The 27417-nt window shown below is 37.5% G+C and overlaps 1 protein-coding gene across 10 annotated transcripts in view; it reads right to left on the bottom strand.

Annotated features, from left to right (window-relative positions):
- NCKAP5 (NCK associated protein 5) overlaps positions 1–27417 on the bottom strand; it is a 245345-nt gene that overhangs the window by 85012 nt on the left and 132916 nt on the right. For all 10 annotated transcript variants that reach the window (XR_008823499.1, XR_008823500.1, XM_056349061.1 and 7 more), the window contains 3 exons: positions 14276–14344; positions 8114–8152; positions 1904–2023 (listed from right to left, as the gene is read on the bottom strand). Coding sequence is in view for 8 of the 10 variants with exons in the window: in XM_056349061.1 (XP_056205036.1) it covers positions 1904–2023; positions 8114–8152; positions 14276–14344 (228 nt within the window). In the remaining 2 variants the exon portion in view is untranslated. The remainder of the gene's footprint in view (positions 1–1903; positions 2024–8113; positions 8153–14275; positions 14345–27417) is intronic.

Raw genomic sequence — 27417 nt, forward strand, 5'->3', positions numbered from 1 at the left:
TTCCCTGCTTTTTTTCACCAGGGGGATTAAAATCTATTGATAGCAAGAGTAGGGATATAACAGTAAATTTCAGGGATATAACAGTCTGGGAGACCTGGACTTTGCAAATGATCTTAATTCTTTTTAATCCTCAGCCAATGAAGACAAAGCAAGTGAAAAGGGCCAGGGAATCTATTACACCTTAGTTCCTGCCAAACTGTGCAGGAACAATGATGTAAAATAGTTTGGATCCCGCAGGAAAACCTGCTAGATCATTTGGTTCTTCCACTTGATGGCAGGTTCATCTCTTCTAACTTCTTTTACAGCTATGACACAATCCAGTTTCAAGGAGCTACAGTCAAAGCCTTGATCCATCTTTTCAGATGCTACCTACCTAACACTTGTGTAACATTCCCAGAATAACCTGACTTTATTGTTGCCACACAAGGATTTGGGAAAAAGAACCGTATCTGTAACAAGGAATGTCCAACATATGACTTCTGTGCAATCTAACCCAATACTAATATAGAGTCGAGTCAGATGCTTTTGAAAAGGGAGGGAGGAGAGGAAGATAAATAAATAAAGACAGACAGACAGACAACAGATAAACCACAAAGAAGGAGCAGGTGATGTAACTGTCAATAGCAGAGGAAGTGAGCAACAAAGGTCTATGCTGTGGTGGGTGTGTCAGAACATCTGAATGGATAAAGATAAATCAGTCCTACACAGCAGTCTATGAAGGATGAACAAGTGGGAAAGAAAGTAGGGGCCAAGGGAGAAGAAACCAGAAGAGCGAAAGTCCTGACCTAGCAATACCTAAATCAACACAAAATCAAGAGACAGAACAAGAACCTGAGGATAACACAAGAACACAGATCCCTGTGATGGTGACCTGGTACCACTGTGCCTGTGCTTTAGTTTCACAATAGGTAAGTACAGCTATTTGACCTCAGTGTGGGGATTCCCTTGCCTTTAAGCACCACTTGGCAAGCAGACCATGTTTCCTCAATGTACAGCCCAAGCTGATGAGAGTTAGCAGCCCTCAGCTGTTGAGCAGCAGTGCAAGGGCCAGATTTTACTTTGCAATACAGATGCACAGCATCAGAGGATTTAAATAAGATACACATTTAATATCACTTACCTAGCTGACATGACCCAAAATTCTCCTCCAAAATGAATGAATTTTTCTCTAATAAGAAATAACCTATATTGCTAAAACCAGAATTTGCCCTATTGTTAGGAACCTGCAAAGTTTTAATTAGTCCTCATTTACTGTTCTCCTAGCTCATGGTCAATTTGTTGGAACTTCTGAAAAGCAATTCTACTTCTAAAAAAGGATGACAAAGCAATGGATTCATTCACAACAATGGACTTTGCCAAATGAAAAGGGATACTGAAAGATCTCTTATTATTCTGGAACGACAAAGTAGCAGGAGATGGGTCAATTGGTTTCTCAGCTATATCCTCCCATAGAACACTGCGGAAAAAAGATCACTCTGTGCCTGTGAAGGGGTACTTAAGTCCTTGTAACACATATGGCAAAAGTTAAATAAATGGGCTGTCTTCTCATAGGAAATTACACTGTTCACCATCAAGCAGAATGTTAAGGAATCCAAGCTTCTCCCCTGCAGAGGGATAATGAACCCATATAATTCCATTTATCATAGTGAAGAAGCGCCTAAAAAAGTAAGTTACTCTGCAGGTGTGTTCCTCTCTCCACATCTGCACATAATGTGTCCATAGCTCATAGGCATACATTTTCAGTTTCAATGGTATCAGATAATAGGTAATGGGTATTCTAATATATTAAATCTATCAACATAATTTCCCCCTTATTGACATAACCTTTAAAAGAAGAAAAACAGTTTTAAATTGTAAGAAATATAAAGCTCATAGCTTGCTTCCTGCAAAGGCCATTTCCTACCTGAAGAAGAAGGTCAGAAGCTGGTTTGACTTTTTGCTGGAAAAGCACACTTAATGTTCGATTCTGTTGTTCCAAATCAAAAACTCTCATTTTCAGCTTTATACATTCCTCCCTCAGATCCTGTAGCACAAGGGAAAATAGGAAGATTAGAAAGCAGGTAACCAAAGCACTTAAAAAGCTCTAAGTAAAGTCACATACTAAGAAGAAATGCATATACCACTTTTAAAATAGTACAAATCAGAAAAATGTGCTCCTTCATTTTCTCTGGTTGTTTGATCATCACATGATAACATCAAAAAAATTATTGTATCGAGAAACAGTAGTTACCTGACACTTCCTTTTGGAGTTTTCTGTCAGTATAATAAAGTGACTTTGCTAGCAATGTGTTTCATTTTCCAGTTGACGCAAAGCTGAAAGCAGCAATTAAGATATGAATATTGTAATAAGCATAAGCTATACCAAACTAGGAAGAAGTTCAAAGTGGTACTGTGCCTTCAAGGTACTCCTCTGAAGTCTGATCACCTCCTTGCTTTTTCTGGAATAATCAAGTCAGCATTGCTGGCTGGCATATTGTGTATGGTCTGTACCTTCCCCACTGTAACTTGCCACAGATGTGGGCTAGGCCATAGTAAGATGTTGGTGCCCCACATTACCCATGTGGTACTATGATCCTGGCTGAGATTTCCAACACAAGGTACCAAAAAGCCTTAAAGCAGGCCATTAGAAGCAGAGGTGGAGTGTAAAACCTCTGTATCTTAAGGCAAAGGACATCACTGCTGAAGACGCAGGTCTGTTAGTCAAGTCAGGTTCATCATGAACAAGCCATTAATGGCCTTCAGATACAGCAAATTTCCATCTATCTATCTACAATGTAAGACCAGCTTTTCCTGGCCACTTGAAGGAATAAAGATTCTATCAGAAAAAGGATTTTGGAGAGAGAGCAGAATCTGACAGCCTTTCAGCATAATTTGTGCTGAAATTATTGTGTCCATTCTGAGGCAGAGCTTCATCAATTAGGAAGAGCAGTCTCCTAATAAAGACTACATACTAAAATAATAAGCTGCAGCCATATTTAGCTTCATTTTTTTTTAAAAATTAAATCTCCAAAATACTTTCCCATATTCCTTTAAATTTAGGACAGTTGCTGCACTGTGGTATGCCCAGCAGATACTACTTTCCACCATATGAAGGTGGATCAAGAGGCCTTTGGATGCCCACATGGCATCCCTTCAATACCACTATCAATATGATGACCTGGCTTTAGGAGAAGACAACTCAGAGGAAGAAACTGTAGTCAAATGTAGCTGAAATTCTTGCCTACAGTTGGTCTAGTCTCTGCTGTAACCAGCACTGAGGTTATAAGAGGTAAATACACAATAAAATAAGCTCATCTTGAGACTTTCAGAGAACTGTAATCAGCTTTTTATGCATATAGTAAGTATTAGATTATATAATACCACTGGAAGAATGCAGTTATTTTCTCTTGATAGTTTCTTAGTATTTTTTTTATGTGGCTGTCAAGTGGCTCTTCCATTAAAATTGCTAGAATCTTCCAACATGACTCCCCAAAACTCTTGAGTTCGGTGTTTTGAAAACCCCTAAAGCTTTGATTTCTATAAGTGAGACATTTTATCTCTGGTCTTGCACAAGGCACACTCTATTAGGAAACCACAGACATCTAAGTCCATCATTATCTGCCCTTCACTAATAATCACAGAATTTAAAACAGAGCCTTAGCTGTTATAACAGTGTTTAGCATTTCAATGCTACTAAGTGCACAGAAAGGAAAAAAATGTGGAAAAAATTTAAATCTTAGCAATGTCTCTGCTCAAAATCTTATCAGTTTTAAAACAGTAAGATTTATGTTTCAAACTTTAGACTTTCTGTAAAAAGGGAAATATAAAGTAGTAGATTACCCACCCAGATGCTATAAACCGTGCCAATGGTAATGCCACACATAGCCCTGAGGAGAAATGAGGCACATAAGGGTAGCAGTATTCTGGTAAAATAAAGTCTGAGTTTAGAAAGCTGAAGTCCTAAAATTACCAATTAATACAACTACCAAATGTCTGAAGCATGTAAACCCTCTCCTGCGGGCAAAATGACCAGCTATTAATATAGTAATCTCTGAAATATCTAAGGTATTCCTATAGTCTTGCTACAGTAATATTCGAGCACCTCTCTATTCTTAAATTTCCCTTCAGTATGAGACTTACTCTTTTCCAAAATGGGATTCAGTGCCCTCACTAGAGGTTCCAGAAGTATGCTGCTCTTCCCCTGAAGATACTTCTTCTAACATTTAATTATTTTATTTTTTTATTTCATTGACGAAAATGAAGAAGAAATAATTTTCATGTAGAACTCAAGAGTAAAAAGTATTCTCCTGAATACTGTCTTGTGGAGGAGGGTAATATGCAAAGAGCAGATACACAGCATCACAAAATAATTTCATTAAGTGCTGTAACTCAAATTTCAAACTGCTGATCCAGGACTTATACGGGGGAAAAAAAATAATACAGTTCCCAGCACTCCTATCATCTCACGTGATATGAGAAGTCTTTGGGTAGGAGGATAAAGAAAGGATGCTACCAGTATCAAAGCATACAGGTTTGACTCAGATAATTTTGTTGTTTTTCTGACTTCTTAAATTTCCCAGAAGTAAAATTTTCTATTAGTAAGTGGTAGAAAATCCATATAATTTTGCTACATAGAATTGTGAAATTTTGCTGTGTGGCTAACTCAGAACAAATCTCAATTTCATATAGTTTCTCCATAGTCACAGTAAAAAAAAGCCTCTCATATTAGAGAAATTCTATATGTATTGTAACAAATTATATACTTGAAAAGTGCACCTTTAAGATTGTAATTCCATTTCAAGGTTTCAGTGACATTTGATAAATCACTCAAGCTTTGCTCACTCAATTTGTGTCACTAGAAACTCTCGGTGGAATCACAGTCTTTCCACATACTGGTGAGTACACAGTGCTTTATTTGTTACATTACAGCATGTACTTAATTTAAACAAAAATTAGTCCTTAAGGGACAATTTCAAATTCACAGCAAAGCCTAAGCAATCTACGTTACCGTACAAAATCACTCTCCTCCATTTTCTGAAAGCTCTCAGCTTTTCTTCATGTCTCACTATGCCCCAGAGGTGTGTTATCTCACTGTGGCATGACTGGCTCTGTCTTACTGCTTAGCTGCATGACAGTAGATTTATCTGTTTACTAGTTACTATTTGGATTCTGATATCTACCTATTTGGGACTGGTGTGAGGAGTCCAATTTCCTCTTCATTGTATGCTATTGTGTGCCTGTCTTTTCTTATAAAAGGACTTATATGAGTGGTGTCAGGAGCACTGTAACAGTTAATATTCATTAGCATTTAGAAGAGTATTCTCTTTCTCTATGGATATTAAATTAGCTGTTATTACTCAATAATAGGTAAGCAGCTGTTAAATCCCATCGATACTAAGTAAATCACTTCATTAAATGTATTCAAATCTGTTTTTATTGTATCCATATGAACTCCTTGATTCCTATGGGTTTGGGAGGATTCATTACTGAGCAAGTATGTAGTCGTCAAAATGTCTGACGCCTTTGCAAAGGGACTCGGGAAACTCCTCTCTTCATTTAGGAAACAACCATAGTATTCCCAACTAGATATTAATATATTGAGATTAACCCTCTGCTAAATATTTAATCACATATAGTTTTATATTACAAAATATAGATGAGGTTTTTGTGTATATTAATACAAGAAAATGCCTCCATTTCCATTTAAGCTGTACAGAAACACAGATTGGGGATTTTTTTTTTAAAACAGTTAATGTTTCTAAAATGTGTTACAGGAATAGCTCTGCAGACTGCAGTCCTCTGATGATACACAGCACATGTATACAGAGTACAGGAAGAGTAATACAGCACAGCTAGCAACAGCACAAGCTTCCTCTTATGTTGTGGTTTGCACAAATCACCTCCAAGCTACAGCACTTCCAATCGCTGTAAAGCAACATCCCTCTTCTAGAGTAAAAGGCTTTGTAGTGCATCAAAAAAACATGGGACTGAACAATGACACTTTCAACCCTACCCTGTGGTAAGAGCTGCATGGCTGTTTGGTGGCTGCAGCTGTCAGATGAAGAGATTCAGGGAATGTTATTATACTTCTGGATTTCTGATATTAGCTTGGGCCACAGGAATGTGTTATCTATATAAGGGGCAACCGCACCCTCCAGAGTCTTGCATCACTCACCTACAGGTCACCAGGACATCTCTTGTCTTCCAAGCAGGATACCCAAGAGCAGACTTAATGGAGTCAGAACACCTCCCTGCGTATCTTTTAATCCATCCAGAATGTCATAAAATTGATTCACCAAAAATCTGCCCAGTAAGGAGCTGAAAAGGGTATCCAGCCTTCTCCCTGATATGCATGCAGGTGGCCAAATGCAACCTTCTGCACCTATTTACTTACATTCACTTAGGTGCAGATGGTTATGGGTGCAGATGTTCGTCTATCCTGCTGTCAGGGCACATTCCCCACTTCTAGGAGTTTAGCTGGCGGAGTTCAAGGTCATCTTGTTCACACCTGAGCTGTGCAGCAGGCACTCTGCAGCTACACCTGCACCCAGCCTCCTACCTCCTTGGTCCTGAGCAGCCTCCTGACACCCTGGCTTGGCTTTGCTCAGACCTGCCTCCTCCTCACGGACTGGCCCAGCAAACATAGGACTGAGGCTGACCCTTATCACTGCCTCCAGGCCTGGCCTTGACACTTGGTGCTCAGCACCCTGTGTGCCCTGCTGTCACCCTTGGTCCTGCTCATCCCCTTTGTGGGGGGCACTCTGAATGATGTTCTGCTGTTCTGAATGATGTCCATTATGGAGGCTTTGGAGCCTGTCACCAAAATCTATTTCAGTACTTCACTACATTTGCATCTAGAAAGCTTTTGGGCATGTGGCAGAGGTTTCTCATTATCTTAACTTGGTGTTTCTTGCTGCATTTTAAGAACATTATTTCTTGTCCTGTCATTCAGCGTAGACAAAACAGTTTATATTCTTCTTAGCACTATCTGCACTAAAAGACTGTATTTATGTCTCTTTCAGACTAGTCTTTTTAAAGCTAAATGATCCAAAGCATTTTAATAATGCCACATTCATCAAGTGGTCTAGATCTCACAAAGGATCATTTCATGAATATTGAAAGGTTCATAGCTTATTATTACAGATCTTCATGTTTTGCTTGAAAAAACCACCCCCCCCCAACCCCAACCAAATGAAATCACGGAACCATGTTCAACTCAAAGACAACTTTTTTTGTAAAATTGTCCTACCAGTTATTCCCTGCCCTCTCTGGGCAGCTGATTATTTCTGCTTATTTGTATTACCTTGTTTTGCTTCCTGTTTAATTTCATCTTACTTTTTTCCCAGATTACTTCTTCATTTTAGCAAGATAATTTTTAATTTTACTCCTCCCACTAGGTTCTGTCTGAAACAACCATAGTTCATATCCAACCATTTGGAGCATGAATGGAAACGTCAAACATTACTTGATCCAGAACAGACCTTTACACAAGCCATAATGAATCTTCTCATTCTGCCAGGTTTGCAGTCACTCCACATGAATTTTGCCTGTGAAGTACTTCCCTTGCTTACCCAGGAGAATGGAGCAGGAGGACATCACAAAGCTTTTAAAGACAAAATACATGTTCTCTATTCCTGGTCCCCAACAACAGAGTAGCTGAATCCCCATTCTATGCATGGAGCCTTCTCTTCTACTCAGGGAAGCAGCACAAGCCCACACCAGGAGGTCTCTTCTTCCATTGAATGTGAGTGAGCGTGCCAGCTATTGATATGCACTGTAATTTATCTGTTTTATACTCCACAGGACTGGACTGTGGGAGTATCCCAGGGGATGGACAGGGAATGGAAAAATCACCATATGGACGAAAGATTTTTGTGTGCTATTGTCTCAGTATAGGTAAACAATAAAAATTGGATATAGGTCATATATGACCAAGTCTTAAAAGATGTAGTCTTATGGATTTTTATTCACTTGGATTACAAGAAATTTGACTTTGGGCCTGACGTGTGGCAGCCTTGGTAATTAAATGTGTGAACAGTCCAAAAAACCTTATACTACACAAGTATATATATCAAATGAACAATGAACATCTGCATGCTTTAAGTTACACCACAATACCCAAACCACAACTTACCTTTTGAGTAAGTAGAGCCTGAACAACCTGATTAGCTACCTGAAATAAATAAATAAAAGAGTTAAGGTATGTCATCATGTGTGTTTAAGCATAGCAATACCTTCTTTCACAGCTTTACAGTTCACTTCCCATCTACAACTATCAGCAATTCTAATATTTTCATTATTTACTAGTATTTTTTTAGATAATACCAGTAAGAATACATGAAATGCACGTTAATTGCTTTTGTACTAGTCCTCATCATAAATAAGCATGTCAATTGCAGTATGACATGACGGACATCTGATTAACTTCTGTCGCCTCTTCTTTGGACTTGGTGTGCATCAGCACGGATTGACTGCGTTCACTAGAGCTGATTTTTACCAGCCAAGGATGGAGTCCTGAATGTTTTCATGAAGTTTAATTGTTTCTTGATTCAATATTGACAAAATGGTACATCTACCATGACAGAAACCATAAACTGCCACAGAAAATTAAAGTACCTACTGTCATCAGAATGTGGTTGGAAGGCATTCACACCACACAGCATAATTGACTTGAATGAGATTACACACAATTGATTAGTAGAACTATATATTCAACTGGGAATTTTTGAAGTTACTTATTTTATACATCCTTTCTAATTTATACTTACCAGCAGGCATAGTGGCAGGGTAGGGGAAAAAGAAGGGATAGAAAGAGGGACTGAGATAAGATTTTCTGTTGATGATGTCTAACTTGTATGTTATGTTTCTAATGTAATTTAAAACTGTATATGCATATGTTATCACACTATGTGTTTGCCTATATTTTTGCTCTTGAATTTAGACAAAGCAACTAGAGATCTCATTGTGCAAAAGGAAAGAGTACTCATGAATTCTGGTTTGGTTTTGGATTTCAGAAATTACAGTAAAGCATATGCAGACATCACCAAATCTGCAATGATTCTTCTTACTCTTGGTGAATTAAAGAAAAAAGCCGACACCATTGATGTGAACTGAGTTGTGAGGGAAGAGTTGAAGCTAATTCATTTCTGTAAATAATTCAATTCTGTTAGATCCAAAAGTTACATTTGATTCATACTCTCATAAAATTGCCTAGTATCAATTCTTTCCTCTAAACTGGTCCCTAACTTAAGGCAGCCTGTGGAACAACAGCCCCATAAAATAGCTCTATACATGATTTAACAGAAGACACAGACTAATATTAGAACAGCAATAACCAAAAGAAGTAAATATGTTACAGTTTTGAAAAACTATGTGCCTTGCCCTATAGGCTTTCAGGATCTACAACTGACAGTGTTCCTTCTGGCACGTACTTTTAACATGTTTGCTCTACCTGAAAACTGAGCAAACCATACAGTACATTATTTTTTTAAATTTCTGACGTGGGGTTACTTTACCAAGGAGGAAGTAGAAGGTTATTTGAAGTTTGTACTAGACACTCCCAACAGAACAGCTTAGAAAATTACTCCTATAGCTTTATATATTGCACAGAGGAGTGTAAATGGCATAAGCTTCCAAATGGGAAAAAACTGAATTTGCTGATGAATATGCAACAAGTTTACCAGTGTTCAGTGTATGAAGTTAGGTATCTAAATGAAAGTATCTGCCAGTGATCCATAGTTCCCACAGATCTCATTAAGACAGATATTTAACTAGTTTCTTTACAAAATGTGGTTATTTTATCCTAGTATATAGCAACTTGGAAAACTGTTGCTATTACCCCTCAAAGATTTTCAGGTCTGTATTCTTGGTTTTCAGCAGGAACAGAGGTAGGAGCCTTCAGTCATATGTTCTGCAGTTACTACAATTAATTTAACAGCCAATAAGTGCAATCAAATCCAAATTTCTGCATTTCAAATGAGGTTGCCATTCCACTCCTACGGCAGCACTAATGTCCAGATGGAAATAAACTGCTAAGCTAGCAGATGTACTTCATTTTTACTTACAGGTATGATGAGGCACCATGGATATGAATGAACAACATAAGCCAGACCTACAAAACTGACAGTCAGAGCGACCAAACGCTGAGGAAACAGACTGTTGAAGACAGAGGGACTGACTTCTAAAATGCAGAATATGAGAAATTCCCAGTAATATAAGGCAGAATTGTGGCTCAATCCCAGTAAAAAGCAGGCTGTAAAATGACTTGACTTGTGATTCATGCAGTTAATCAAGGTGAAAGGAACTTAACAGAAATGGCCAGTTCCTTAGTCTGCTATTACGTAGAAGATGACACTGCTTGCCTTCACACTGCCTGCCTTTCCTTTGAACTTAATAGCCAACATGTTTAAGTGAGGTTCCCTTTTGTGGATTGCAATAAAAGAGATAAAAATTCCAGCTTCAATTTTTCCTTACACAATTATGTTTACATATACATGTTGGTCTTAACAGAAAAGGTATAAAAGAATGAATCAAAGAAAAGAGACCCTAGCGTAACATCTATTATACCTTTTACAAGTATTGAGGTTTTACACAGCTGCCTTTACCTTATGATTTCATATGCACAAAGATATTGGAAGTGTACTAAAATGAAAAGTCTTGTATTTTATTCAAACCTTAAAAATAGAATGCCTTTTTAAGGTAAGTTTTTATTTTTGATTAATTCTTAAAACACCATCAAATATATAATCTACTCTGAGCTGTATCCCGTATGTAAGTATGGTGAAGCTTGACAGAAATCTCATTTGGCACAGTGATGTGAATAAACATGACATTACCACTTACCAATAAACTGACAGCTGAATTCTAGGACGGGAAACTAAGATTAAGCACGTTAACCTCAAACCCCAAGGGTACTAGAAGACAATCCTGGTTTTTGCTTTAAATTTTTCGGAGACAGAAAGATACATATATGGAGTATTTCTGAAATTAAATTTCTTATTTATCAAGTACTGGAACATTTCAGCGACACCTTCTTCCAAATACTGTTCTAAAGTTGTTCACAGGTACACTTCAGAGATGAACAATTACTTTAAAAATCAGTGAATATTTATCAAAATTTATAAAGGACTCAGCTTGACCCCTATTCTTTTCAGATTTCATCTCTATGAACATTTGAGTTTCATTGGATTTTACCATGAAAATGATTAAAGAGCATGCATTTTTAAGTCATAGGTGCAAGCATTCATACAATATTAAATGTGGGTCATATATGAATGAAAATAATTAAGTAAAATAATTGATTAAAAAAACCAAAAAGAGAGAAAATAATGGCAGATCTGTTCATCTTCAAAACTCAGCTCTCGTTATCTTTTTGTCACACACAGACAGAAAAAGAATGCTGGTTCTTTTTATTTCCTTCCTATCAGCTTAATGGCCACCAACACCTCAGCAGAAAACAAACTATGCATAGCAAGTGTCCTTACACTGCTGTAGAGGCCTGAGGGACCATGCAGAGACACTATTGGTAGGGTGGCCAGATTAAATGATGTTTGAGTGCCCTGAGCAGTTTCCCTGTGCCCAGCGGAGAGAAGCTGCAATGTGAGGATGCTGAATGATGAGTGAAAGATGGCAGCATTCTTCCAATAGTTAACAAAAGATATTCCCAACCTTCGTTACCTCAAGGGCCTGTCAAGCATCCCAAACATGTGACTAGCCAGAATGGCTAGGTATTAGCTTTGGAGGTAAGCGTTCCTCGTGTATCAGCCCAGGAGAAGTTCCATACACTCATAACTACTTGGACCGCAGAGGCAAAATTAAAATAATGACTGTAGTAGGCACTCAAATTCTTTGATGACAGGCTTAGCTGGTTCAGGCTTGGGTATGATCACAGTCTTGTGTTCTCAGAAACATTTGTGTTCCTCCCTTTAAACCCATCAGGTCTCCTGGGAGGCAAAATGGAGCTGCAGCACAGACAGATACATAGCTGTAGTGGATACATCTGCTCCTAAAAACTGATGAAGTCCTGAAGGCTAAACTAGGAAAGGTCTCAAGAGATTTTCACCTCAAGAAGCAGGGTTGGTGTAAGATGAGTTATGAACAGACTTGAAGTCTTAAAGGAAAAAAAAAAATTAAAGAGAAGACTTTGGGTTTTTTTCTCCCCATAAAAATATTTACGGAGAGCATTTTATTTGCTCAAGAACTCTCGTAAGAATCCCTGTTTGAAAAGGACTTTGTCACACACAACACATCTTCAGAAGACTGGTTGGAAATGAAGGTTCTCACAATCATTAATTGGGTTATTCACTAATTACATTTATGTCTCATCTCCTATTCTGTTCATTGTTACTAACTATAATGCAATAGGGTGAGAAAGTGCGATTTTTTGTGAAGCTCCACCAAAGGAATGTACTCAAGTGGGTGCTAACTTGGGACTCCTGCAAAACTTGCAATTACTAAACATGGTTTTGTTGTCTGAGTCACTGGCAACAACAACTCCACCTCAGCGATCAGAAAGGATTAAGTCCAAGTTTGTGTCAGCTAAAACAATGCTGGTTACAGTGCCGCTGCCAAAGTATTGTGGGGGCTGAAAGGGGAAGGAGGAGAAAAAAGTGTTACCAAGCCATGGGGAAGGACAAGAGAGGTCATAACACACAAAACAGAAGACAAAGAAGGAAGAAGATAAGCAAACAAAAAATAAAGCAGGGAAGCACAAAAGCACAGATGATGAGAAGCACTTTCTCCTGAAAAACTTGACACTGTGGGAGAAGGTGCATACAGCTGTGATAATACAGAAGAACTGACAACAGCCAATGTAATGTTGAAGATAATAAAGTTCAGAGCATAGTTTGATATAATTATTTGCTCTTTAAACTGCAACAGCCTGTAAAAAACACAACCTTGAATCAGAAATCCATCACTTTACTGCAAACACAATAAAAAGATACCTTCTATCCTTATAATCTGTATGGAGTATTTTGCTGGAATAGACAGTTACAGTGCTTTACTAATTTCCAGAAATAATTATGTAGGCCGATTTTGTCCTAGACAATCAGAAAATAATTTTAAGATAAGCTCTGTAAACTGAAGTTAGTAATTATATGATAATTTAATCCTTATCACCAAGATATCCAAATATAATTCAAGTGTGCACTGAATGCAGTGACTCAGGCCAATGCAGACCAAGGCTCTGCTGGTATCCCTGCCACAGAAAAGGCAGAGCATAACCTAGTGGGAAAGTGTATCTGCAAGCCTTTTACTTAAGGTCCCTGATAAAAATATGCTGTAGGGGCATAAGTGTGGATTTGCTGATGAAAATCTGCACTAAACCAGAGGCTTCTTGTACCAGAGCTGTATTACTCATGCCCGTAACACTTCAGCAATTGGTGATAAAAAATTATAAAAGCTGGTATGAAGACATGAATTGCCACCTGGTATGTGTGGTTTGCACACTCATGCACGTTTTTCTCAAAGGAACAGCTTAGAAGCTGGTGTAGTTTTTGCTTTGGTTTGTTTACTTGCTAGGTAACTTCTTATGCTACTGCACATTCTTATTATGGAATGGGTAAATGATTACTACTAAGCAACTCTTCAAGCTACTAAATGTCTAAACTATTTTCAGTTCTTGTGTATGCTGAAGAGATTTATTTCAGGATAAATGGGAGGAACAAGTAAGCATCAGTATAAATATGGAGAAAATTGCATTCAGTAGGAGATACTAGACATTTCTGGAAAGGTAAGCATTGCTCGAGTGCTCAGACAGTAACTGATGGGTGAATTATATTGTAGCTGTAACTAGCAGGTCTGATCAGCAGCTGAGCTATGTAGTAGAAGTGAGCCAACAGCTAGAAAAAACACCCACAAAAAAAGCTGTGTATGTGACCCTAAGGAGGAGCTGAGAGACTAAATTCTCTGGTTATGGAATACATTGCATAGGAAAGCTGGGGGACTTTTGATGGAAGAAGCCACTGTGAACTGTGTTCCACTCTACAGAAAAGGAGGAGTACACAACACCTAATAGGTAAATTATCATCATCTTCTCCTAATCAAAGCAAACCAGTTCCAAATACTGGTCACAGGGATATCAACTTTTTGGTGAAGAGGTGTGGTCAAAACAGGATTTACAGCAGAGGTCATGGAGAACAGTATCTATGACTGCCAAACACATGTTCTTGGAATTAATTAGAATGAGGTAATACTAGGAAATTGCAGAACAATGTCAACCTTGGAGAGTGGGAGAGATTCATTCCTGTTATTTAATTATAGTACCAGGTAAGAACAACCTTTTTATCTACCTTACCTCATCAAGACATCTTTCATACTGTTCTCTCTGATTTTCATTTTCCAGAGCCAGCGCTGAATTCTCTGCCTACAGTAAAATAGAATAAATAAATAAATATGTAAATAAATCAAAGGGTAGCTTGTACTACATGACAATTCATAAAAATTCTCAGGGTGCTTACTTTGTGTACTTCTTCAAGATCCAGAATAAAAAGCACCATACAATTTACTTTGCTACAAGTTGGCATTTTGAGTAAAAACAGAAGCGACATTCATTTATGAGATTATTGACACCATGCATTAAAGCTTAAAACAATATCAAAGCAGATATTCCACATATGTCCACAAGCTCATTTTGTCAGGTGCAATAGAATTGGCAATGAAACATTATAAAAGATACTGGTACATTTTTTTCTTCCTCCTCCTTTTCTGATTAGAGTGCACTCGCTATCTGAGAAAGCCACTTAAGAAGCAGAGGCAGCTACTATCAAAAGGAAACAAAAGGCAATCTTATGTAAACTTTTAACTGTGGCAGTTCTTCATAAGCCTGGTTTCTGCAGTAAGTATCTCCAGGTGCACTGGTCATACTACAGCGAATTGGTGAATTACACCCTTTAACTGAATCAGATAAATTTATTAGCCTTTACTTAAAAAACAATTCCTATTATTTCAAGAGTGAGAGAGGTTTTTTACTACACCTAAATGCAATCTTAAAGTCAGAATTTTTTTCTCTCACATATTTCAGTTTAAATATGATAGCTTCCTGTATAGTAGTGCCTTTCATCTATCTTTAATTTCCATGACACTCATATTTTTGCATAGCAGAAACTTCAGAATGGCACAATTTGGTACGGAAATTACAGTAAATCAATGTATTTTCCCATATATTATGACTTGACTTTAGGAATTCTTACAGTATTGGAAAAGGAAAATCTCTAAAGTGTGCTGTATGGAGTTGCATCAGAGCAAGTTTCAAGTAGCTTTCTGTTAAAGCCTAAGAAACAAAACCAATGTATAAAAATCTGTGAGTTAAAACTGGCTCTAGAAACCTCTCTGCCTTCCATGCATCACCTCACATCATGTAACCATAACACCAAAATCAATGCATTCACATAATTACAACTGTTACACAATTTACAATACTTGCTTCACTTTAACCTTCTGTTAACCTATAAAAGTTAAACAAATGTTGTTTCAAAAGAATTGCGGTTATACAAAACAACAAGGGTCATAAATATAGTTATCATCTGTAATTTTAGAGAAAAAATTAATGTAATGTACTGTTTGGAAAGATGCACACTTTCCCCTTCCTTGTTAAGAAAAGTCAATGATTCAACAAAATTAAAATCCCCAAGTCCAATAATTTGATTCATTAACAATTTCAAATTCAGCTAAATCCTAAAAATAAGATTAGGAAGAAAAAGTAAACATATGTAATAACATCCCACACTGAAAGAGAGTAAAGAGTAAAAGGTGGTAAGAAACAAGAGTATATAGAGTTTACCTATTTACAAGTCTAAATAACTGTACGGAATCAGTGCTTTATCTTGAGGGTACAATCAAAGCCAGCAAAGGTGGGAAACTGCTCTGCATCATATTTTCACAATGTCATTTACCAATGGATTCAACATATGGCTATAAAGTCTATGGGTGATCCTGCAGAGAGCACTGTGAGATGAGGAAGCAAATAGTACAGACGCAGAAGTAAGTAGCGAAGTAGAAGCAGAAGCTGCAAAACCGAAAGCAGCAGTAAGAAATCAGAGGCTGGAGGGTAAATAGTCCTCCTTACTGAAGAGGCTATCATGTACAGTTATCAGTTTGCTTCTACAGACACATTCTTGCAGATTGAATGATAAAAATAAAGAGATGATTGCTACATAAAAATGTATTTCTGAGTTAAAGATTTTCAGATGTTTTCTCTATGAGTATCACCCTAAAATGTCATCCAAAGTATTTTCTTCTTACTGTTTTAAAGCCATCATTAAAGGATTAGCCTGCACAGCTTGTAACTCATGCATGTTGGTAGACCTATTAGTTCAATTTTTTTAAATTTCATTTTCACTAACATAAAAATATATTGTATGATTTTATCCTAAGACAGTTTGGGCAGACTGCTCCCATATAGAGATGTCTAAAAGAACTACAACATATACTTGTTCTATACAAAATACTCAGAGAGCTCTCCATATTTCTCTTACTCTTTTTTTTTTTTTTTTTTTTTTTTTTGAATGCTGTAAGGCTGTAAAATGGAAGCTAAATCTTCTTGGATCTGTTAGCTGAATCTCTGATTTCAGTGAGCTATTCCTTTACAAATAGGCTACCAAAATTAGGAAATCTGAACTCGACAGCATTATAAATACATGCTACATTTCCCCTCTTATCAAGCCACAGTGGAAACATCCGTATAATAAAACCCTTTTTCACACCACTGGCTTTGGAAGTGTAGTGAAAGGGCGTAATGCACAGAAGTCAAGCTTACACTGACTGCTTCTTGACTGCTGAGCAAATCATGCTTATTTATTTGGCATCTTTGTAATAAGGACTGGACTAGAAGGGAACACTTGACTGACTTTGCTTAAGATCCTGTGCCAGTTCCCACAACATGGGAAAACCAGTACTTGATATACTAAATCACTCTATATTGCAACTGAATACTTGATAATAATCCTCATTCTCCCAAAAGTATTCATTTGGAAAATTTGTAATAGCACTTGTGGTCTCAAAACCCTGCCTCCTAATCCAAACCTTTATTTCTTTAACAGGAACCACTGGGTTTTGATGTTATTGTTAAGACTGCTCAATTTTTGCTCAGAGGGATCTGCCTACCTCCAGTGTTGCATATTCTAGGCATCTTTTGCCAGTTAAGCAAAGTAGGTCTCCTTGGAGGAAACCACTATTACATTTAATTTTGATTTTTATTTTCAGGCCATACTTAAGACTAGGCTAAGATGCAATAAGAAGCCCACGCTTCACACAGCTTGAAAGCTACTGCACACTTGCAGGCACCCAGAGGCAGTGGTAGAGAAGTACTGACCCCTAATGCATTCACTTCTCCCATATATAACTTAGCAGGGGACTACACAGGAAAAAACCCTAGCTTACTGAGATCAGTACTCTCTTAGATATCACCTGATTTCTACAGTGATTTCTAGTTTTAGGTGTAGTCCTCTAGGAAATTATGTATATTTTATGTTACACATAGAAACAAACCATCTCTGTCCCTCAGCCTCACAAATGTGAAAAGTGATGCAGCCCAGCAAAGTGCTGCAGACAAGCGACATCCAACACTTGCTGCCAGCACCTACAGGCAAGCATGCTTTTTTTTGGGGGGGTCAGGCCTCCAAGCACAGTATCATTCAGCCAGCCAAAAGTGGCATAACTTAACACTAAATGCAACATTACATGTTGCTTTTGGATCATTATAGATGCAAGGATCCTAAAATGTCAAAACAGGGGTACTTCCTAGTTCCAATCTGGAGTCACTCCAAACATGGGAAATTTTAAAGATTTCAGTCATGACCTGGATAATGCTGAACAGCCTTCAATTGCTTAAATAAGAGATAACTTTGATCTGAATTGTGAGACTGAGTTTATGGAAAACCAATCTGAAAGTGAAAACTTTAGGCTACTTTATAAAATACAGAGGTTGCCTTGTATTGATGTCATTGCTAAGACACAGTCATTACGAGACTCTCTGATCTCTGATTTTAATCCCTTTCTCAGGATGGAAAACATAGCCCTAGTAATGATGAAAATTATCTTTAGGTCAGCTAAGAACTTTCTCTCTCCTTGATAGATGTTGAACACTGTATTTTCTCCTGTGAGGCAGTTGTTTGCACAGTTTCATTCAGGGCTAGTAACAGACAGGCTACACACCTGATGCACTGAACTCTAGTTCTCTTCCTACTGAAGTCTATAATAATCTGCCATTTATTTCCCATGACTGTATATGCAAGTGAGGTGCAATGAAATAAACTGTATTTGTTTCACAATACACAATGTTTCTTTAAAATTTCTTTGGGGCTAGAGAAGTAACTCATGCATGGGGCAAGGAAGGTTCACAAATATTTGTTCTTCATTATGCTATAGAAGAAACAAGGAGACAGAGCACAGCATTAGCCTTTTTCATGTTTCTATAAATGTGTTATATACTGGATCTGTAAAGGCAGGCCAATTAATTACAGTTCTTAAAAAAGTTTCTAAAATGGTCATAATTAACACCAAAACACAGGAAGCATCCATTCAGGCAGTACAAGCACGTAAACTTTAAATTCTTGTGAAAATGCATCTTCACCTGAAGCTAAAATGCATCTCAAATATATCCTTACTGTGGTCATATTTATTTTTTTGGTAATGAACAACAAAATACACTAGATTTTTGTGTCATAGGAAAAAACCAAATGTAAGCCCCCCACCCTCTGCCCCAAAACAGAAGGAAATGTTGCCTCCCAAAAAGTATTCATTATCAGTAGGCTCCAAGCCAAAATGTGCTCTGCTCCTTCCCAGCTAACAGTCTTTTCCTGGGTTTACATGGTCAAAGCACGAGATAACCCACAAATCTCATAGTGTCAAATCTAAGACATTTTGGGGGGTTCAGTCCTCAACTAAAGTCACAGATCGTGACACCTTCCAGCTGAATAACAGCCCCAGACTACAAATAGCCACAATAAACGTACACTTAATAAATATATTCTCACATTGATACAGACATTTAGGATGATTTCTTCATTCTCTCCTCTTCATTTTTAACGAATTCCGAGAGGATTATTACAACATGTTAAGGATTGTCTACTAACTACACTCGGCTCAACATTTACCTGTGTTTGGTGGCAGGCACATTCTCATGTCTAAGAATATCATGAAACATCCACGTCTCCTCCAGATTTGCCTCTCTAAGTGGCACTTGAGAGGACAACTTCCACTTAACATCCTGTAAAAGCCATTTCTGTGTGCTTCTTTAAAGAGTGAACTGAAGTGCTTAAATCACATTGGAAAATAAGATTTGGATTTAAGGCCTTAGGGATATTTTTCAAAAAGTTTAAACTTTACCTCTCTGTGTCTTGATTTTTTAAGTCAAGAGAACAGAAAGAACAACATTTGTTATCTAGCTAGCCTGTTCCAATGATTTATGAATTAGGACATACTTGGCATACCGGGGTCATTAAGTGAGGAATTATTTCATGTACCTATTAGGAAATCTTCCACAGACAATCCTCTACAGTTTTATAACTACAATGAAATGAATTAAACCACCAAATTTTCCACTAGAAGTCATGAATAAAAGAGAAGCACATAAAAGACATTCTTCCTTACGCAACCATTGTAGAGTTGAGACAAAAGAAAAGGATGGGAGGAAGAAGAGAGAAGAAAGCAGAGAGTAGTATGTATTTTGCGCTAAGGGAAAAAGCAGATCATAGAATCACAGAACAGTTTGGATTGGAAGGGACCTTTAAAGATCATCTAGTCCACCCCCCCTGCCATGGGCAGGAGACGGAGGTCTAAAGGTTGTACGTCAAGTTAGCAGCTCAACATGCGTTGAAGGTATCATCAATAAAGGTCAAGAGGAACAAAGTTATGACAGTGAACTTTAAAACCCCTGACAGAATGCTACAAACACTGGTTACCATGTACACTTCTTTGTTATTCATACTAAATCATTTGTCCATTTATAGAAAGCATTATTGATTTACACAGAGACTCATTTGTCATGCTCTGTGCAGTGTATTAATAGCCATCCAAGCACTTCAAATGTGCTCAGCAATTTTTTCCTGCTCTCAGCCTCTAATTTTATATATTTTTGTGGTCAGAGCTTCATACAGCACACATGAGAGGTCAAAACCTAGGTCAACGCCTGTTACTGGTAAAGTAGGAGGTAATGTTGTTGCAATCTTTACTTAGGTCCTTATAGCAATTTTCTGGTAAGCTGCTGTTCTAGGAATAGTTTACCACTTGAACTGCCTCATCTTTGGTCACCGGAAACTCTTTGTATTATTCTGTCCATGTTACATAGAAAATCTGTCCTTTGAAAGACTAACTCAACAAATTGTCAGAGAATGGTTAACAACTTAGTTATGCTGGTTAGAAGTGCTGAAAATTACATTTGTGTTTTTAAATCAACCTAAGTTTAGCAACAAAGGCCTTAATTTAATTCTAGCACTATAAAAGCATTTCCACCGGCCACTTCCCACTGCCTTTTATATTGCTGTAGACAGCTGTTTGCTAGGAGTAAAATGGGAGCTGCACCTCATGACCTGCCTGTCAACATTTGGACGCTTCCACATTCTGCTTTATACTTTCCACAACAGAGCACCACTGGAGCAACCATGGAGCATCTTCCTACTGAACTGCAGCCTATCTGCTACAGCTCTGCTCCCTGGCCCCCTATCCCCAGCACAGTAACTGAGACTGGAGCATGCTAGCTACTGATGAAATAAGCAGTGAATTTAGCAGACCAATACTTAATGAAATATTACTGTATGCTTTCTCAAATGTCCTAGTCTTAACTAGCTCTTCAGGTTCATGGAGATGGGAGGAAAAAAACCCAAAAAGGACAAATTAGTGATATGATGGCAGCCACCCTTCTCACCCTGGCTTCAGAACACATAGCCCCTTAGCCTTCTCAGCTGCATCATTTTCCATTTTTTTTTTTTTTAGTATGATAAAATAGCCTATTCTCTTTAGCCAAACTTAAAACATTTAACACATTTTATCTGAAACACTCAGCCACTGTTCAACTCACATTCAGGTATAAGATGTCATGAAAGGAACACATATGTGATGTTAAATAATAAAATACAGAACCATACAAGAGTTAATTATAATTCTGTCTACAAAAAGGCCACATTAAAACTTACTGGGCAGTACTGGTAGGGATCATTTTTGCAATTCAAAATTTCAATAATGCATTTCTTAATTCTTTACTGACACAAAAACCCAGTGACATTAGAACAAGCCACGGATTGATCTCAAAAGCAGTCTCTCTCACAGGCCGTACTATGCTACAGCTGTGCTACCAATAAAATGGATTTGTAGCCTCAGGGAGCTAGTATAACCTTCTTCTAATGTACACTGGAAATAAGAAGATATTTATTCAACATCAGAAAGCTAACCACTTAGGGTTACATAAAAACTTGGGTTTAAATGTTCCTAACAAAAAGCAGCCCAAGGTCTGCTGCATATGATGTTTTACCAATTATTGATGAGCTGATTCATGTCTTTAAACATTAATTTACACTGGAAACTATGTAACAGCTTTAAAAAATACGGATTCCATGGTGCCAGAGATAAGAAAACAGAACTTGCTCATTTAGCTGCAGATCTGCAGCAGATCGCAGGGAGGGACTCCCAGTCAGGGTCCCATACAGGGCTCATAATCACAGACCTCTTCTCCTGTCTGTCAAGTGTTTCCCAGTTCCCACGAGAAGAAACAACGGGTGTTTGACCTAAATGATGAAGCCTGCTTTTTGAAAGAAGGGGATAACTAGAATTTAATCCTTCAAATCTACTTACGTTGGATAAACATATGAACTTCAGGAGTTGAATCAAACAAATCAAAACCAAATGAGATTCATACACTGCTGATGAGACCATGTTCTAAAATCAACTACAAGTAAACCTCATATTCCTGGTAATTCCTCTGTGAAATACCTTTATTATGATTTTTGTTATTTTTCAGAATTTGAGGCTGGACGTTTTTAACTGGTTCAAATAAGGTATTATTTGTCTTTTTTATTTTGCTTCACTCTAAAGTAGTTAAGAATGAGGAGCCTTTAAAACCTTCAATATTTTCCCTTCTAACACCACAGATGTCTGGAACTGACATTTTAAAAAGAAGGTTAGGAACAGATCTAGCAAAACAGACTGCATTATAAGCCCAGGCTTATCTTTGAGCAAATAAATATCTAGACTACTAACAGATGTATCAATAATAGCTTTGTATGGTTACCTGCATGCAAATTGTAGAAAGAAAACAGCAAATTCTACCATTATTTACAGAGACTATAATAGACTTAGAATATATCCACAGGTAAAGCACAGTCAATTCAGGCCTTAGAACAAACAGGTTAAAATTTTGAAGGATGCCTCTTTTTTCCCCCCTAAATTCTTCTAAATGCCAACATATAAAATGTTTTTTGAGGACGAGGAATGAAAGAGATCTAAACAAGCAGAGACAGGCACCATAAAGCCGTGTAAATTTCCCGAAGTTAAAGACATACATAGCACACATGATGGTCTATATCAGGGGTCCTCAAACTACAGCCCACGGGCCAGATATGGCCCCCCAGGGTCCTCAAAACCCCGCCAGGGGTTGGGGGGGGAAACCAAGCAGCCGCAGATGACTGCCTGCCCCTTCATCCGCGCGCTGGCCCCCTGTTTAAAAAGTTTGAGGCCCCCTGGTCTTATATAATGCATATACACTTGAAAAAGCATGGAAGTACAAACATGGAAAACCAGAAGTCCCAGCAAGAGTCTTATTTTTTTATCACTCATCCTCTGAATAAAGTACTGAGCTGTGTGCCTCAGTGTGACACACTGCTCTGCACAGAGACCGAGGCACTCACCCTCCGTAAGCAATACTCCCAGGCTGCCTGAACAGAAGCTACCACTATTAATGACGGGTAAAATGACAGACAAGAGAAAGCCTCGGCACCCAGAGTCAGGCAGACCCATGAAGCTGTGTGACAACAAGCCTGTCATACAAAAACACTGGCTTGGGCAGTCAGGAAGAAGAAATGCTGAATCTCGTTCACCTTTCCCCAAACCACTACTGTTCCAACAGAACAGGGCCTCTCCCTGAAGCGTGCCCTGGCACCATGTCACAGGCCACTATGCCATCACACAAAGGTAAGATATAAGACTGAATTTTTATGCAAGGCACAGTGTCAGCATGTCATGAAATTTGTTTATTTTCTGATTTTCCAATATTTACAACTCAGTGATCCTTCCCCTTGCAAACTGTGAACCACAGGCAGCTGTTCCATCTCGTTCTTTTTTTTCCTCCTCATTTGAAGCGATTTGTTCCCTTATGGAACTGTTCTCCCTTAAAAAGTGACAGCATTTCACTCTGACATACTTACTGTGCTTCCCCATGTAATATTAACAGGCAGTTATTTCCTCTATCAAAGAACTAAAAATAAAATCCCTTGTCCATGAAAAAAGAATGAGATCCTGAAATTCTAAGTGAAACTAAGATTCTTAGAATTAAGGCAGGCAGATAAAGGCAGGCGATGTGGACCTGATTAATCTTCAAAGGCATTTATGTGTAATATCAACTTGTATTTAACACATACACAAATGTCTTTGCATTGAAAACTCTTCTATGAATTATTCATACCACATTTGGTCAGTTGCATTTGTTTCAATTTTTCTTGCAAAAAGACAAAACTCTTCAGGGAAAGTTCTAATTCTTTTAAATACCAATTCTTTGAAAGTAGTAAAAGCTAGTTGAAAACCATTGACTACCTATACATTCAATGCTGAAGCTCAATAAAAAATTTTCAGTGTAGCCATTTATAAAGAAAATATTTGCTTTGATTTGAAAGGAAACATTTTGCAGAAGATTTCGATCAAATTTAAAAATGATATTGAAACCAGCACAAGTATTTCCAGGGTTCTGGGTCCTTCTGAAATAATACAAATGAGAACCAATTTTTAAAAGCACTTGCCTGATAAAAAAAACAGCTTTTTTGTTTGTTTTGGTTTGTTTTTTTTTAAACCCAGATCTTGAGGGGAACTCGTACTTTCAGGGCAGTTTATCAAGCATTAAGAAAGGAACTTTAGAATTTACTTGAAATTAATTATCCTACAAACCTTTGCAATTTTGATTATGAGGTTATTGACACAGTGACAGTTTTCTACTTTCTGTGATTCCATTATCCATACCTTCCTGAGTAGCATACTCAGCTTCAAGATTAATCTAATGTGGAGTTTGAAAAGTATAGGACATTTCAGATCCATGTATGAAAACTGATCTCTGGGTAACGTTATTCCAACGAAACCCATTTCTTATTTTTTTTCACTTGTCTAGCTGAGACGTTCATAGTAAATACAAGCAATGCTACTAGCGATTCATGGTGCTGGGAAGCGCATATGGAAAATAAGCCCAGGAGACAGTTTGTCTTTACAGGACACACCTCAATATTTAAGTAATGGAATAAGCCACAAAGGCCTTACGCTTTTTTTCTTCAAAAGCTCAAATTCAAGAATTTACATTCCTTTTAGCAAATTTAATTTACCTTTTCAAATTTTGGCAGGTCACGCTAAAATATTCAGTTCAGGAATAGAATGTAATTGCAGAATTTAACTAATTTTAAAAAACGTGACTTTTTTCTTTAAAAACTGAGATTAATTAAAAATGATACTTGATGGAATTAAGTAGATAGCTTTGAAATTGAGTACCACGAAGGCAAGGATTACACATATGTATATAGAGGATTCTTTTTTTTTTGATTTCTAGAAATTCTTTCTATCAAGAGCAGCTCTTTTCCTTTAAAGCGGCTTTTATGTATTTTTTCTGATATCAATGGAATAAACATGAAATATAATTTCATAGATCAATGCAAAAAAATGGCCCTAATGCCATAACTGGTACTCCTAGGTTGCTCCATGCACCTGAACTGAAGAGCTGTTATTAAATGATAGCAAACAGTTCAAATTTGGAGCTAAATTTGGCACTATCTTCAAGGAACACCAACACCAACCTCCTACCCACTCACCTACTCCTCTCCCCCAGAAAACTAAGCAACTGAATGTGCTTGGGATTGATGATACAAAGAGAATATTCAAAACTTTAATGCATTCCCGCTTTTTTCCCCATATGTCTTTTAATGTATAATCAACAGCGCTATTAATTGTCTCCCACAACCAGTTATTTTGGCTGTCAATGGAAGGTGAAACAACAGGTGTTTTGCTCTGTCTTCAGAGAAAGTGGATACTGAATTTTCATCAAGAAATATTTTTTTCCCCAATTATTTATCCTAAGTTTCTTCATTTGGTCCAAACAAAAATAATTATGATATAAAGTGATTTAAACTGACAGCCTGGAAAACACCGATCCCATATGCTTAAACGCCATGTTCACCAGCTGTGTGATGGGAAAGTCCTATCAGTTCCCTGTAATCCAATGATTATTTAAGTGGGCAAATATAATTCCTTCCCTCCAAAGAAACATGTATGACTTTTTATTAAATGGAAAAAAAATATACAAGTGGTTTTCCCTTTGAGAAATATCCCTTGAGCTAATTTTTATTTGAGAAAAAGAATAACTTTTCTTTGCTGTACTATGCAACAGATTTAAAGCACTACACGATGTTATAATTGATATGTCACAAAATATTTTTAAACATAATAAAATATAAAATACATTATTTTCCTTCTCCTTTGATGAATCATTTTATTTTATCACTTTAAAGACTTGGAGTTAAAAGGTTTCCACCACAAAAAGCTATTAATGCCAACTGTTTCACAATTCATAACGTAAATTTATAACAAGTTTCTCTGTTTTTAACTACACGAGAGCACTGAGTTATTTCTGAAGGCAACATTTCCTGCAATTTCACTTTCTTCATCAGAAGTCACCCATAAGTCAACTGCCCCAGGTATTTAAAAATGAACTGCTTTTGATGGCTTCAGTTATTTCTCTCCCTTCCAGCTAAGGAGTTGCAAAGCAAAGTGAAGCAGAACAGGTATCGGTGCACTGTATTACGACTACAATCAAATGCCATATAACGTGCAGCAATTGTTTTGTAGCCAATAGCTAAGTTCTGATAACCGAATCACAAAATGATTGTTCATTTCCTGCTAACTGAAATAAAACTCTATTTGCAAACGTCACCTTGCTTCTCCTGAAAGCTTTGAACATTTTTCTCTTTTGTTTTTATAGGCACAGTAAGTAGCAAACAATGTCCCTCACTCCACACGGCAATACACAGTAGGTTGATTTCTGCACTGACATTGGTTAAATTAAAGTTCTGATTCATTTAGTTTTTGATCTTTTAGATAGGAATAGTGAATTTGCAGAGTAATTGTATTTTGCTCAAAAGAATAACAATCCAGACCCTAAATTCCGCTCTTTTAAAAGCCTCAACAGTTTGGAGTTGCATCTTTTTCCTGCCCTACAGACTGTTCGTTTCAGAGAAGATGGATGTAGAGGGATGAGGAACCCTTCAGAAACTGTCTGATACTGTGGCAGTACCTGAACATTGTCCTAACTAGTCATATGAAATTTCTCCTACTGTGCTGGCTGACATCCGGTGCATCTACATTGGCTTTTTGGCTTGGATGAGCAGTGATTTTTCTGATCGTCACACTGACCAGGCTACAATTCACACCGCAATGTGGCCTTGGAACCAATGAACTGGGTTTCTTTTATGTGAAATTGGAAGAGGAACTCCAACTGCTGCTGGACTTCACTAGAGCTCAGCCAAAGTAAACTCTCCAAAATGTATACAATACAGCTTTCAGCTCCTTAGCCCAAACAGCTTGGCTCTGAGGATCTGCTCATGTTATGCTGCACTGCTTGCTAAGGCAGACATACAACAGGCTATCTTCAGATGCTCAATAAATAGTGATAGACCTAAGAAAGTCAGCTGCCAGAACATGAATGTAACCCAAAACAGCTAAGTAAAAGACAGGCCTGCTGGAAAGGCTTTTTCCTACATACAAAAGATGTGGCAGAGGTGATTTTTTACCTGGGTAATTTTACAGCTTTGTACTTTACGAAAATAGAAAATATGAAACAGTACAGAAATATATACATAAAAGCCAGATACACGGGAAACAAATTGTATTTTAATTATACACTATTAAGTGTTACCGTGCAATACTAAATACTTTCCAATTATTTACTTAACCTTGATCTTCAGCATATAAAATTTATCTCAGATTTTGTTCTTTGTACTTACATTTGTTGGTAAACTACATCTCTAGGAGGTCCAAGAAAAGCCCTAGACTACACACTTCGGGACAATGTAGCAAACTGTAGACCTTGTTAAAAAAACAAGCTTTGGATGACATTAACAGTCTTACATGGAACACACATTAAGTCAAAGCTGATGGGATTCAGTGGTGCTCCAGTAAGAAGCTCAGGCACAAAAAGCACAGCAACAGCAGCGGCAGCCCAACAGCCCAGCTCTGATCTACATGAGCCAAATACACATCACA

The sequence above is a fragment of the Falco biarmicus genome, chromosome 8 (genome assembly GCF_023638135.1).
Source record: "Falco biarmicus isolate bFalBia1 chromosome 8, bFalBia1.pri, whole genome shotgun sequence".
NCBI lineage: Eukaryota > Metazoa > Chordata > Aves > Falconiformes > Falconidae > Falco > Falco biarmicus.